The sequence below is a fragment of the Peromyscus leucopus genome, chromosome 8a (genome assembly GCF_004664715.2).
Source record: "Peromyscus leucopus breed LL Stock chromosome 8a, UCI_PerLeu_2.1, whole genome shotgun sequence".
Classification (NCBI taxonomy): domain Eukaryota; kingdom Metazoa; phylum Chordata; class Mammalia; order Rodentia; family Cricetidae; genus Peromyscus; species Peromyscus leucopus.
The window spans coordinates 43,387,483-43,403,413 of NC_051085.1; the positions used below are offsets into that span (position 1 = coordinate 43,387,483).

Sequence of the window (15,931 nt, forward strand, 5' to 3'; positions counted from 1 at the left end):
AAACTTTTCAACATGGCCTTATCTGAATTGAGGGTACATTCTTTTTTCCCTATTTTTATGAGCACATATTAATTATACAGAATCATGAGTTCCCTCATGAACTGCTCATACATGTGTAACTACTGAACTAAAGACAAATTATAAACAGTATGAACATGAGGGGGAGAAGCTTATTACAGGCAGTATGGATAAATTTCAATGTCCTTGGGTTCACAGTGTCTGTGGCCAACGAAAGGCCTAAGATGCCTCTTGGAGATTTTTGGCCAATGTCAGCCTGCTTAGATAAACCAAGGAGAATCAAGAGACTCATTCTAGGTTAGCTTTTTCCTTGGCTATAAAATATGAGATATCGATCTATAAAGCCTACAATTTAGGGAATGGAATCTGCTTCTTGAGTTTCTGCCTGGCTTTCTAAAGCTGTCCCATGCTTCAAGGCATAGCATTGGCCATTAATCAGAAATAATCACTTGGACAGCCTTATTAGAGTTTAAATTACTTTGTTAGGGGATTTTCCTGAAAGACGAAGTGCTGAAAATTGGGAAACTTTTCCAGCTCATGCAAGATAGGACAGAGTCTTAAATAAAATAGAGGAGACGTACTGGATGGTGTTGCTCAACGATCTTGCATGATGTGCATCTCACAAAAACAATGGGAGGAAATAGCGACTCCTAAAAGGGGCCTTGAACCTGAACTTACTTTCAACAAGAAAGCCAGCTTTTTCTTCTGCTCCTCCAGATGCATGCTGGCTGACTTCCATTTCTCTTGGATGTCCGTGAGTTCGGCCTGCAAGGCAGCCTCGGCGCCACTGTCGGCCGAGAGCAGGAGCTGTTTGCCTGCCTCCACTGTCAGGATGTAGCTGCCTTGCTGGCGCAGGAACACCTTCTCTTTAAACTGAAAGAGACCAGAGCTTTTTACTCTTTATTCTTTTCTTCATCTCTTCACCATTATAAGCACATTTAGATAACCTTAGGTGTTAGAAGGCATACACCATGCTCCTGCATCCAACAAGAGCATCTTAAATGAACAAAGTGTCAATGAGTGAGAAGTATCATCTCAGCGCAATATGAACCCTGCTTATAAGACTAATGGCCAGGGATCGAAGAGTGATACCTGTCCCAGCATGGGTGTACACAGTAGGGCTCTCAAAGTCGTCAACGCTGAATGAGTCTTGAAAGACATGTGAATGTAATCAGACTAAGAAGAGATGAGTGTGACAGGGAAAAGGAGAGAAGACAATGTCTTCCTAAAGGGAACTGAGGAGGGATACATGGACTGTATAAGAGAAACATGATGTATTCAGGAAACACAATATACTTTTCCATGACTGGAGTCCGAAGCGCCTGTGTGAGCATGGGAGCAGCATAACTTGTAGGAGAACCTTTAGATTTTATGTGCGTGAGTATTTCGTTTGCATGTATCTCTGTGCACTATGTGCATACATTGCCTGAGGAGACTAGAAGAAGGCACCAGTTTCCCTGTACTGAAGTTAGACGTGGTGGCAGCTGTCGTGTGGGTGCTGGGAATCAAACCTGGGTCCTCCAGAGCTGCCAGTGTTTTAACTGCTGACCCATCGTTCTATCCCATCATTTTTTTTTTCAGACTGTGCTTTGGTAGGTAGCTCATGCTGGTCTTAAACTTGCAATCATCTTGTCTCAGTCCCCGAAATGTTGGAATTATAGAACTATGCTACCACATCTAGCTAGGGATGTGGCTTTGACGCCATCACAGAACACTAAGCAGGGAACGATGTGTTTGGATGGAAGTTATAACAAAAGCATTCACTGGTGGGGTAGAAAGTGGGATGAAGAATGTGTGCACTGTACATGACGAGACAGATTAGGCTACTGTCTACCAAGGCAGGAACTCCTGAGGCAGTGGCCACAGGGATGGACATTCATGGTAGGCTGAGTGTGGGGAGTGGGAGACAAGGAAGAAGGCAACCGCAATAACTCTTGGGATCCTGGACCAATAGATCAGAAAGTAGAACATTTCTTCTGATCAGGGACCTGAAATGTGGAGAATAGCTGGTCCAGAGGTCATAGGCTCTATGCACACAGACATAACTCTAACAGGCAGTTGGATATATGAATCAAAACCTCAACAGCTGAATTTGGCCAAAGATGTCAGTTTGTCCCTTCTCTATTGGTAGTGGGTAGTTGAGGCCATGTCTATAGATGACTTTTCTCAGAAACATTGGGACAAGGGAGGAGCCAGATGAATCCTTTAAAGGAGGAAGGGCCACGAACATATGTGGACAGGCTAGTGGTAGGGACCAGGTTACATGACTGAATCTCCCTGACCAACACCAAGTTATCTTTCCTTGCCATCCTCTTTCCATTCAAGCTAGGTGCAAGGAACTGCCGTGGGCCTTGGTGTACAAAGTAGAGGAATCTTTGGTGAGGCGTCAAATTGCTCTAATCCCCTGTTTTCCATAGGAACTTGGCAGGCAATGCAATCACTTTGCATGATTCAGTTGATCCTTAAGAGTGTCTGTCACGACTTTCAGGCCACTTCAGAGTCCATCTGAAGAACCAGGGCTGAGGTCAAACGCAGCGGACAGGCGGAGGAGGCTTGTGGGCACGGTGCTTGCTTCTTACCTGCACTTCATCGAAGAGGGTCCTCACTTGTTGCAGCGGGACTGGGATGCTTCCAAGACCACTCAAGGGCAGGTAGGACACTTCAGCCAGCCATTTACGGAGCTTCTCTGCCATCTCCCTGTAGCGCTGCCACTGGCGAATCTGGCTGTCGATGATCCCCCGTCTCTGCTGGGCCCTGCGAATCACTCCCTGCCACTGATTACTAAGGAGCGTCAACTTCAGGCTGAACTCGTCCCTGGTGAGGGAATAATTATACAGTAAAAAACCTATTGTCTTGGATAGTGTCACGGTATCAGCTAGTATATGTTTTCCGTAAATGGTCAGCCCTGAGACGTGATCTATGACAGGAGATGTCAAAGAAGCCATGGTCTGTTTGAGCCGTTGCAAGTTGCAAGTCATTTTTCAAGTTGGACTACCAATCTACAGATAGGATTTTTGTATCTTAGCACAGATAGAAGGCAAATGTATGGTAATTATCATATACTCCCACCATAAGTAGGTGGGTGTGGGGGTTGGGGGTGTCTCAAGAGCCTGTGACAGTCTCTTGTACCCTACAACAGGAAAGTATGTGCTATCAGACCTACCCTAGAAATTCCCTCCTAAGCTAGAATTATAAGCCATTTTGGAAGAATCAAAACCAAGCCACTTAAATTACGCTATATTAAAAGTTTTGCGGTATTTTTTTAAAAAAAACCAAAATTCATAAGCAGCCTCAATATTCCCTCACAAGTGATGACTCCAATCTCAAGCAAATTAGTATTAGAAACTGTCCCTTGCATATTTTAGGTAAATTTCACATTTTTTTTTAGAAAAAAAAATGAACTTAGTCAACACAATATGGATGAAGATCATTCATACACATTGAGATAGTAAATTTCACTTGAACCTTCTCAAATTCAGGCTGAGGAATTGCAGGTGTTTTAATGCATCCTCCCCGTTCTCATCCTAAAATGTACTGGCATTGCTTTATAAAGTTTTATTTAATATACAAATTGTAGCATGGAACTGGCTTTTAATAAGGATGTGTCAGGCATCTAAAGGGATGTTTCTTGGTCGATCTTAGTGCTGATCACAAATGCAGCATCTCCTTATACTTCTACCATCATCCAGACACTGCTCTGTGGAAGGGATCACTATTCTAGACTCTGCACTACTGTGAAATCCTATATTACCGATACATCCAATATCTGAGATGACTGTTAAGTCTGAACTTACAACCAAATGTGCCATTACCTCTAAAAATAATTGATTGAATGACTGAATTGGAATAGATGATTATTGCACAGTAAAAGTCAATTATTCACTATAAAACATTAAAAGTACTGGGTAAAAAAACCAGCAAAATAATTTCTTACATTCATTTTAAAAAGGAGTTCCCTAGGGCAGTGACAAGGTTCTGATGATGATGATCACATTTGCTTGTGAACATAGATTTGGCTTCGTGTGACATATGCACGTATCACAGTAGAGTCTATTCTAGTCGAATCCATGCATGGGAGCTAGCCTCATGACAAGTCCTTAAAGGACATGTCGCCTTAGAAAACGTGTGACCCCAAGACTTGATAACAGCAGAGAGCCTGAAGAAGTGTGGGCATCAGGGAACATTCAAGATCTCCAAAGAGCCGTGTCTTTAGCATGTCAACTGTCCTGATCTGGCTGCCCTTGATGAGCTATTGAAAATGAGTCTTCCCAGTGCTAAAGTTCTGAGAACAAAATCCCCCATGCTGACTTTGATAACATACAACCTTGTTGTCTGGACCCTTCCTGTCATCCACAGACCCTATCCAATTTGTCTTTTATTTTTCACTAGCAACACTCAAATTTCTTTATTTAGTTCCAACTCTCCCATTTTCACTCTTTTGTGTCTTCCCCATCCTAAATGTTAGCATTTAAAATTTAATAGATGTTGGCTTGAACAGGAAGTTTAAATTTTATTTCACTTAATGACTTGAATGTTTATAATACTGCTAGAGGGTTGGCTACAGACTGGTAAAGCCAGAGATAAAAGGTAATTGCACTTGAATTTGTTGTATTTGGAGGGTCTTAAATTCTCAGTAATGTTCACATTTAAGTTTGGCTTGCTTAGAATGGAGTAAGTACGGTGTCACCTATTATTGTTCCAATCTCAACCATGTAAATCTTTTGTGAACTTCCAAAGAAACAACCACTGAAGGCTGAAATTGCTTTTAAAACACTAAAGGCAAAACTTCTAATAAAGATGATTTATTTTCTAATGATTTAAGAACACACGGTTAATTATAATTACAATGACTGGTCCTAGGCATGAGAAACCTATACATAGGTGCTAAAATCAATTCCCCAAATATAAACATGGAAAGTAGATGAGTGAATACTGGTCCTAGGAAATAGAGACACAAGACATTGTCAACTCGCATGTCGCAAGTGAGGTGAGAACTTTACATCTATGTTTTAAATAGAGTTTTTTTGTGATGAGTAAGAAGGATTTCCTATTTAACACAGTGTGGTTTAAGGTGGCAAAGTATTTTCTAACACAGATGTATAGTCTGTGGAACCTGACTAGAATGAGGCCAGTCCTGGCCACGGAGATCCCTTAATGCCAAGCCTGATTTTGCTTCCACTTAGCTATGCGACCTCGCTCAAATCAGTTCCTGTGTGCATCTAGAGTTTTTCACCTCTCAGAGTCAGACTAGTGATACCTTGCTCCTTTTAGGAATAAAATTTCAGTAAGCGCAGGAGGATATTAGTAGCATCCGTTTACTGACCACTGATACAATCCATTCTGATCTATTCACTAATTCCAGTCCCTACAGATGAGTAGCAAAGGTTGGCTAGGTGATTTCCAATTACCCTACGTCCTTCATATCATATAATAGCGTTCGCTACAAAGCTTCAATACTCACTCATTTCAGAGACTCAGGCAAGCCTTCCCTCCAATTACCAAGGCCCTGTGATAATACAATTGCCGCAGGAAGATTGGATATATGCCCTCTAATCTCTCATTAAAAAGAAAATGACTAATTTACTGGAGAAACTTTCCTCATAACAATTTATCGAAGATCCTACCTGTCATCAACTTGACCTTGTTCTAGAAGATGCTGCCCATCAACAATGATGGAGTGCAGGATCTGCTGACGGCTGAACATCTCAGCTTGAAACAGCTGCAATTTGAAAGAGAGATGTATTTTAAAGTCCTTAATTTCTTCTGATAACTTACTGCAGTCGGTCTTTAGCAAGGCTACAGAAAACATATTCAGCCCCATCTGCAGCGTGGGAGTAACCACTTTTTAAAAATTACTAATTAGGATAAGCTTAAAGACAAAGTTTTAGTTTGGGGTTTTAATTAGATGACTAAACATAGCCTTATCTCTCCCCCTTCTTTATTCTTTAAAAGTTAACCTAATAAGGTAAGCTGATGAATTTACAACTTGTGGTCTACTTTATTTTTGAGAGCTCACTGTTTTTCAGTGTAGTCAGGCCAGTAAAATAATCTCATTACATGTATAAAAACAAAAACAAAACCCTGCAGGGATTTAGGTATTGCTCAGTGGTAAAACCCGAGGCCCTAGGTTCAGTTCTCATTAGCTTAAAAACAATGAAAGATAAAATAATAAAAAGCCCCATAGAAAGATTGATATCTCTAATTATTTCCTCTGGCTGTTAGTACTGTTTATTTGGAGATGGGTTTTCACAAAATTGCCTGAGTTGACTTTGAACTGCTGGGCACATGTGATCTTATTGCCACAAATGCCACTCCCAGATCCTATTGTTTTTTTTTTTTTTTTAAAAAAAAAAAAACAGCATTTTTTGAGATATAATTCTTATAGCATGCAATTAATACATTTCCAGTATCCATTTAATAATTTTCATTATGTCTCAGACATGAATTGTAAGTATTTCATTTTAAAATATTTTCCTTGTCACCCAAAGAAATGCTGTATGCAATGGTAGTTGCTCCTCACTTCCTCCCAGCATGCAGGTGCCCGAGTCTAAGCCACTCCTTGATTATTTCATGCCTTTATGGAAATTGCCTACTATGCATATTTCATATGAAGTGAACCGTGTAACATGGTCTCTTGTGACTGGCTTCTTTCACTTAGCACAGTATTTACAAGATCCATCCACACAGTCTTAAGTGTCGGTACTTTACTCTTTATTCTGAGTTGTATCCTACTGTATGAGTACAGCACACTTCATCCATCATTGTGGATGCACAGGTGGGTCCTTTCCACTTTGTACCCACTATGACCAACGCAACTATGAACACTATGCCTGCATTTTTGTGTGGATGCGTTTGACTAAGCTGTGTGCTAACTGTGTTTAGTATGTTGAAGACGATCAAATTCTTTCTCAAAGCTGCTTCCTACGACCCTCTTAAACCCTTATCTGAATTTCTGCATCCCCTCTGCTTTTTCCCACTATCATCCCCAGTAAAGCTTTAACTACAATAATCCTCCCCACTTTCTGAGTCCTCCTATCCCTGCTCCACTTCCTCCTCTTTCCCTCCTCTCCTTCTACTGCTCCTCTTCCTCTTCATAGTCTCCTGACTCCCCTCTTCCTCCTCCTCTCCTCATACTGCTCTTCCTCCTCCTTCACCCCCTAACCCACCTCTTCCACTTTTTGACACAGGGTCTTGGTAGGCAACTAGAACCCACCTTAAACTTGCTCTATGCCCAAGTTTTGCCTGGGACTCACAATCCACCTATCTGAACCTCAAGCACCAGGTCTGGTTTTTTTTTTTTTTTTTTTTTGTTGTTGTTTTTTTTCTGAGATAGGGTCTTGCTATGCATTCTGAGTGCTCCGGAACTCGCTATATAGACCAAGCTCTTCTTGAATTCCATCCACCTGCCTCTGCTTCCAAGTTCGGAGATTAAAGTCATACCTGTCTCTTTAGAATTCAGACACTCTCTGCACTTCAGTGCAAGATCATGCCAATGAATGAATGCGGGCCTGAGAGCCATGAGAAGGGAGAGCCAAACCATTTATCTTGAGTTAAAATACTAAAATTGTCAGATAAAGGAAAAAAGCAAAATTGGCACATATTTGAGTCTAGCAAAACCCACTACTCACATCCTTCAAAGATCAGGCTGACTTTCACCTTGCCTCAATCCTCCTGCCTCTGCTTCCTGAGTGCTAGGATTAGCATGAGTGACACCTGGCTAGGGGCTGATTTTTGAAAAAAAAAAAAATCTTCAATTGTTTTCTTAGCTTTTATTTATTATTTATTTTTGTGTGCGTGTGTGGTCTGTGGGTACACACTTGCCGAGGCACACATGTGGAGGTCAGAGGACAGTTTGTCTGAACCAATCTCTCAAATATGTGGGTTCTGGGGAGCAAGCTCAGGCTATCGGGCTTGGCAGCAGGCACCTTTACCCACTGAGCCCTTCCCTTGGCCACTAAAACTTTGTTGGCTCAAGGCTACACTCACCTCATGTGCCCTCTGCTGCTCCAGCAGCTGCTGGTAGTTGCCGGAGATCTCCACTGCTAACTTCTGCTCTGTCTGAACCAGGAATTCCATCCACGTCTCACACTTTTCCAAGAAAGTCTGGTGCTGAAGCAAGAACGACTGCAGCTTGCTGACAGATGATGGACAAGGAAGAATAGTCACATGGTGACCTTTGCATCACCCGCACATAAAATAGACTAAATACTCTCTGCCTCAGTTTCCATCAGACCACTACAAAGATTTCATGCTGAGTGGCAAAGCTTTAAAATCCAAAGTCACCAACATTTAAAATAAGGCTTTTCGAACTCTTAAAACTATACTTATCCTTTGAATATGATCTCATTCGAAACAGTATTTACGATTAAAACATGGCTTACAGTTTTGAACATAGGAACAACTTGAGTTTTCTACTTTTAGTTCACTATTTTTTAATTGCTGGAAAATTCTAGAATTTGCATATATACACATGTATGTATATAATGAATTCATTGGTCATATAGTTTGAATGTATCTGCATTGAAATTCTTGTGTTAAATATTAAAGGTCAATATGACAGTATTCAGCCCTGAGGCCCTCCCTCCTGGGAGACCCTCCCTCCTGGGAGACCCTCCCTCCTGGGAGGCCCTCCCTCATGTGTTTTGGCTTTCTTCCATGTGAAGAGGTGGTTTCCCTCTCTGGAGGCCTTGAGGAGCAGGAAGAAAGCAGCCCTCACTAGACAACCAAATATCCCGACATCTTAGCATTGGGCTTTCCAGACCCATGGCTGTAAGACAATATACTCTTATTTATGATTAAAACATGGCTTACAGTTTTGAACATAGGAACAACTTGAGTTTTCTACTTTTAGTTCACTTTTTTAATTGCTGGAAAATTCTAGAATATGCATATATATATACATGTATGTATATAATGAATTCATTGGTTATATAGTTTGAATGTATCTGCTTTTTCTGTTTTGTTTTCGAGACAAGGTCTCACGGAGCCCACGCGGATCCTGAACTAGCCACATAGCCGAGAAGGATTTTAAATATCTGATCCTCCTGTCTCTGCCTGTCAAGTGCTGGGATTACAGGTCTTTGCCCCACTACTCTCAGTGTATGGGGATCTAGGTAGCTAAGGATTGAATCCAAGGCTTTATTCCTGTTTGGCAACCACTCTACCAACTAATCTACATCCCCAGCCATGAGAAAATACTTATAAGTATATAAGCCTGTGGTATTTCTGTCATAGCAGCATGAAACACACAGAAACTACTGAAGGGACTTTGTCTCCTCACCTGAATCTTTCTGTGGTCTGAGAAGACGTCAGAGACCACTGGCGGTTCAGGTTCTGCATCCTCTTGATCTCCTTGTCATTCAAGGGTAACCGGTACCCCAACTCATTGAGACGGTCTAAATCTGGAGCCATGCTGCTAAACCTTAGCATCTGCCCCTGTCGGTGACATTGAAAAGCCAGTTCAGACCCTCATCAGGAAAGGCGGGGGTTGTCTTTACTGTGAACTGTGCGTATCTGACATCAGGAAAGTCCTGGCTCTGGGTCTGTTGAGTTCCGAGAGGCCAGGCACACCCTCCAGAGCAATGCCAGCCCAGATCTCCCCAGCTTTCCCTGCTGAGGTTGCTGTTCTACTCGGTTACCCACTATCCTCTGATGGACGGTAGAGGCTTACATGGAATATCTCATTTCCAGGATTGGTTTACTCTCCACAGAACAGAGGAAGGATAAAAATTATGCTGATGACTGAAAAGTTCTTAAACTCAATTGATGTATGCGAATATACCCCTTTTTATTCAATAACAGCTATGATATAGTTCTTGCCATAAATAAGCATTGTTATACTAGGGTTACAAGGAATCACTTATTTTATCCTTAAAAGAAATCTCATGATGGAAAGACCACTGCAGTTCCCTTTTTAACGATGAAGAAAGGGAGGGACAAGGAGTAAGTGGCTCTAGGTGGTAGACCCAGGTACAGAGAAGTTGCTCAGCTCTTGCTAGAAGGTACATGCACATGTGTATGCATATAGAGACCAGAAGCCAGTCAACATCAAGAGTTTATTCTTCAATTGTTCTCTACCTAATTTTGTGAGACAGGGTCTCTTTCTGAACCCGGGGCTCACCAATTTAACAGGATGGGAATAACCAGCAAGCCCCAGAAACCCTTCTGTCTCTACCTCATAGGTGCCAGAAGGCACAAGACAGAATGGCCAGCTTTTTACATGCCTACTAGAGATCTGAACTCAGGTCCTCATGATTACATGGCAACTACTTCACCTAATGAATAAGCCATCTCCCCAGTCCCCACATGGAGGATTTTAAGCAAAAGGATACATGATAAAATTCGCAAGTCTACTGCATTTTTAAAGTCTGGTTTAATAAATATTTAAAATTATTGGCAATCCAATAAAAATTTTCTTCTTTTAAAAGTTGTATTAATATTGTTAATTGATAAAATCGTACTGTAAACAGTTATGGGATCAATGTAATGTTCTCATAGGGAAACAATGCAGGCTGACCGAATCCACATAATTAAGCGGAACTTTAAAGACAAAAGGTCTCTCTGTATCTGAGAGAAAGGAAGTGGGAGGGGTAGGTGAAAGGTCTACAGGAAGCCTCATAGCTTGGGATGCGGTAGGCTGAACTGGGAGGGCATCATGTTAGCGCTGTGGTGGGGTATGCTTGGGAACTTAGAAGCTATGATAGGCATGGCATGGTGGTGGGACTAGAGGAGGAAAGGAGGGTTGGGGTGGTCCTTATGGACTGATCCTGGTAGGGCTCTGGTCACAGCAGGGCAGCTCATCACCAATACACTGTTCTGTCCTCTCAGGGGGCAGGAAGAGCCAGGCGAGTTTCAGTGGGGGGTCAGAGGGAAGTGGTGGGCAGTGAGTTTACCTCAAGATTTTGAGGAGATGGGTAAAATGGGGAAGGAAAATTGGCACACGCTTACTCTCAGTTCTTCCATCCTTTCCTGGATAGTGGAGAGGTCGGACGAGTGCGTAGGGTCCTGGGCTTGGAGGATGTCCTCGGCTTCCATGATCCAGGCCTCTAGGGCTTCTAAGCTCTCGGCAAATGTTTCATAGTCAACAACTCCAGCCTATGTTTTCAGAAAGAAATTGGCATTTCAGTGAAGGAAATGGACATTTTTATGAAAGTTGGTGAAAGGGCAAGTGTCTTCTGTCATACTCCTTCATGAGAGGCTCTTCCTAAAATGACATGGCAATAGTGGTATTTTCTTCCTCATTTGTGTAGATTTCATTTGTTTCTGTGTAGGATCCCCTAACAGCCAATTAAAGCCATTATTTAAATACACATAAACCATTTTCAAAGTATCTCGGTTCTTGCTCAAGGCTATTAAATCCATATGAAGTCACTTAGTGTTGGCTCATTGGGTATACTGTGAAGGTGGGTATGATGTAGGGGTTGGCCTGCTAAACTAAACCAATTTTAAAAGCAAGTTGTAGAGAACAGTGAAAAGCAGCAACCTTTCCTTGACCCCACCGGGACTTCTAAGTTTGATTCCTGGTTTTTTTTTTTTTTTTTTTTTAATGTTTCCTTGTCGCAGGAAGTGTCATCTCAGCACTGGAGAATCTGCTTCCTGTTGTTTGTCCCCCAGACATGACAAGCGCCCAGTCCAGAACACTCTCGCCGCTGGCTCCCCACCTGCAACACCACTTGCTGCTTGCAGAGCGCCTGCTCCAGGCTGCACAGGCGCTGACTGAAACAGAGCTGCTCGCACTGAATGGCTGCAGCGGCCGAGGCATCCACCTGTTGCCCCAGCTGCTCTCCTAGCTCGCGGAGGACGAAGAGCGAGTCCTTGACTGTCCCCAGTCCCTTGAGAAGGTCCTAAAGGAGAAGACAAGGCACTCATTGTGAAGCATGTTACGTGTCCTCCTTGGTGTCACCGGCATTTGGCAAAGGGCCACACACATAGGTAGGAAAGATTCCTGTGTGTTCATTACAATAAATACCTTTACCTTTAGAAAAGTCATCAGGGCTTGGCTCTAATTTTTAAAAAAAATATGAATTATGTGTACTAACAGTTTAACTATCCATATTTACACACACACACACACACACACACACACACACACACACACACACACACACACAGAGCATTCTTCTGATTAGGCTAGGGATGCAGTTCAGTGGTTGAGTACTTGCCTAGAATGAACACATACCTATCTCTAGTTCCAGGAAAAGACAGAGGGCTTATAACACAAGCCACAGGAGCTCATTATAGGACTTGAGAGAAATGCAAATGATGATGAACGTAAGTAAAGGAAAGAGAGAAAGAACCAAACCAAGGAAGAAGGGAAAGGGAGGAGAAAGAGAAAGGGGGAGAGAAAAGAACAAAGGAGGGAGGGAGGGAGAGAAAAAAGAAAGAAAAGGGGAAGGAAGAAAATAGGGAAAGGAAAATGAGGGGATGGAGGGATCCTGTGAGAGAAGGAGATAGATATATATCTCCATATATATCTATATTTATATATATATGTATATGAATATATGGAGAGAGAGAAATAGAAAAAGAGAACAATGAAAGAAAAGAAACCACGATACACTAGATGAGGCAGTAACTAGAAACCTTAGGTCATAATTTTTCTTGCTCTCTCTCTCTGTTTGTATATGTATATGTATATGTAAATGAACATGAAAATGTAGATGTAAATGTATATGCAAATATAACGGTATCAAACATATGTAAATATATGTAAATGCATGCATAAATGCATACTCAAATGCATATGAAATGTGTATGTAAATATAATTGTATCAAACTGAAAACATGCTGCTTTTTGACTTTCCTACTTATTTTTACAGAGGCCTTGGGCATTAGTCTAGCTACGGGCACCTCACTGTAGCTCCAACAGGGCTCAGGTACCAGTGAGGTGTAGAGGGCCGGTATAGTTCAGGTGGGCAGGGCTAAGGACCTTGTCCACCTTTATTTCCACAGCACCTCCAGCTGTGTTTTTATGAAATTCAAGTGTATGTTCATAACCGGGAGCCAATGGGGATTCCCTGATGCTGGGTTCTATGGTGTAGTAACAGATCACAGTGGGCTTCCACTCCTGATGACTGCTGGGGTCCCACCAGGACAGGATGCAGAGTGCACATCCTGCTCTGCCTGGATACTGCTTCCTGTGAGAGAAGGGCAAAGTGCACCTTTAACCTTGACACTGACGAAAAAGTGTGCCTTGATTCAGGGGCACCAAAAATGACCGATCTTATAAAGATAAACTATGTCACCAAAAACAAAGATTATAATAACCTGTCACTTTAAATCCGTATTTAAACTGATGGAACAAGCTGGTGTTTATGTAGCTTTTTTATAACTCGACCACTTTAATAAACTGATTTGGAAAAGCTTTTAAGAAAATCTTTGCAACAAAGATCATTAAAGACGAACAAGGACAAATAATAAGAGCCAAGTAATGGATGGAATAAGAGAAGGCCTTGCTTGAAAGCCCTAAGTAGGTTATTGGCAGCTACGGTGGAAAAGGGAATCATTTAAAAGCTATTAAAAAGTGTATCAGCGAGCTGAGACAGACTTCTCTCTGCTGTTAAATTCCTGAATGAAGCTGTTGTCCAGAGGCACCCGTAGCAGATAACAAATCTAATTGGACGATATCTTCAACAGTGGATTTTTTTTTGAAGACCTGATTTCCCCATATGGTTACATCTTACAGTGACTATTTCAGTATGAACAATAACATACATTTCCCCCCATGGATTATACTCCATTAGGGAAAAGTGGGGAGAGCTATTCATTTTAAAAAAAATGAAATAATGGGAAAGAAACTCACAAATGTTAAACATGTGTGGAAGGCTACCAGGCTTGACCACATGGGGATAAACTGTCTCATGAATTCAGAGTGCCCCAAAGCTCACACACAGCTACACCAGCCCTGTAAAACCCATGACACTGAAGGACACCAGGTTGGGCAAGCCCCCAGGAAGTTCCTGGACATACATTGCAATCCTGAATCCACTGGGTAACTTCATCATCTGCAATGTCCTTGTTAGTGACTGCCTTCAACAGCGCACTGGTTCGATCCTCTTGTTGTTGGACAGCGGAGGCACACTGCTTTGTGTAGTCCTTGTATCTCTGCCAGAGCTGAAGGAGGGCCTTGCTGGAGTGCAGCTGCTCTGCAATCTCTTCCAGTAAGTTACTCCATCTACGAGCAACAGTGAACACTTAGGACATCACCTCTCACCAAACGCTGTCACATAGTGCTTTATTTGTCTTGGTTCTGGTTCACGTGAACATGGACGTAACAAAGCAATGACTCATATCTGTTTAACACAGTAAAGACTAATAGGCCACGCTCGTATTTCTCGTATTCCAAGGGGATGAAAACTATCTTTGGGTTGAGAGCTAAAAAGCCTTCTTTCTGGTTATTTTTCATTAAATTCATTTCGTGTAAAAAAAAAAAAAAAAAACATTAGTACAATAGACTGTAAACGCCAGAAAGTTTTCATTCTATCCTATTTATAATAAGATGCAAAATTAGCCTGCTTCATACCTCATGTTGACTTCCTGCAGGGTGCTGGAGAGCGTTTCTGTCACGGGTGGGTGACACTCCTTCAATAACTGGCTGGTGATGGAGCTGAATTTCGACAAACCCTCTTCCTGCTTTTCTAGGCTCTCATGAAGATTCTGCCCAAAGAAAGAGTCCCCCGGATGACCAACAGGAACTAATTCTAATGAGCGAATTTAAAATCATTTAGTCATAGGCACGAATGTGTCGCTCCTCTGCTTTTAAAAAAGATAAGCATTTCCTTCTTATAATTTTGTTCTGCAAGAAGAGTCACAGCAATTGAGCTCTCTTATGCTACTATGTGGATTCTTCCTAGAAAATTCACAAAGGATGTCCTCCTTGCCCAAGGAGGAAGCTGTAGCCACAGTCCAGGTACTATCTCCCACACTGTGGCTCTCTCTGATGCTCAAAGTCAAAACTCAGGCCTCTGTGTCGTTAAACATCTAGAGTGGTTCTCCCAGGAACTGATAAGTGTGACATCAGATCATAGCTTTTCTGAAGATCACCTCTAAACTCTATCTCATGCAAAGAATTTCCCATGTTTTTATCGCTTAACTGACAAAAACAAAAAATAGCTGCGCATACCCGTAGGGCAATCATTTTGGATAACTGTCCAAATACATTCATGTCTGTTTATATTATAGGATGATTAAATTAATCTAATTAACACAGCATCACCTCACGTACTTAATGACTTCTGTCTAGAACAGTGGTTTTTACCCCTCCTAATGCTACGACCCTTTAATACAGTTTCTTATGTTACTATGGTGATCCCCAACCAAAAAGTTGTTTTCATTGCTACTTCCTAACTGTAAGTCTGCTACCATTAGGAATAATAATGTAAATATCTGATATGCAGATGGTCTTAGGCAGCCCCTGGGAAAGGGTCACTCAACCTCCAGGGGCTCACAACCCACAGGTGGGGGACCATTGGTCTGGAACTCTCAAACTCACAGAAAGAGAGTAGAAGGATGGCTATTAGAGGCATGAGAGAGGGGTGATAAGGAAAGGTGAGATGTTCATGGAGAATAGCTCCATCCAGGCAAGAGAATTGACGCCCTGATCTTCATGCACCAAATGGTGGCTATGGTTAATAATACTGCACTGTATACTTTTGGGATCCCTTAATGCAAAGAGGATTTGTTAGACAGGCTTGGTGAAGTCTTCTACCTAGCACCAGGGAGGGGACTAGAAGAAAGATGTTTCTCTGGACCAGGTACAACATCACATACCATAATCCTAGCACTAGAGTGGCCGAGGCAAGGGAATCGTGAGTTCCAGGTTACCCTGAGCTACGTGATGAGACCCAGTCTCTTGCCTCTGTGCTGTGTTTTCCTGGAAATATTGTTTAAATGGTAGCCTCAGTTCCTAGTAAAA

At 42.0% G+C, this 15,931-nt stretch overlaps 1 protein-coding gene across 1 annotated transcript in view; it reads right to left on the reverse strand.

Annotated features, from left to right (window-relative positions):
• Positions 1-15,931, reverse strand: part of LOC119086849 (nesprin-1-like) — a 191,335-nt gene that overhangs the window by 71,328 nt on the left and 104,076 nt on the right. The window contains 9 exon segments of the mRNA XM_037200369.1: positions 697-891; positions 2,598-2,832; positions 5,643-5,737; positions 8,005-8,152; positions 9,299-9,453; positions 10,966-11,112; positions 11,679-11,861; positions 13,987-14,191; positions 14,540-14,673. Coding sequence (XP_037056264.1) covers positions 697-891; positions 2,598-2,832; positions 5,643-5,737; positions 8,005-8,152; positions 9,299-9,453; positions 10,966-11,112; positions 11,679-11,861; positions 13,987-14,191; positions 14,540-14,673 — 1,497 coding nt within the window.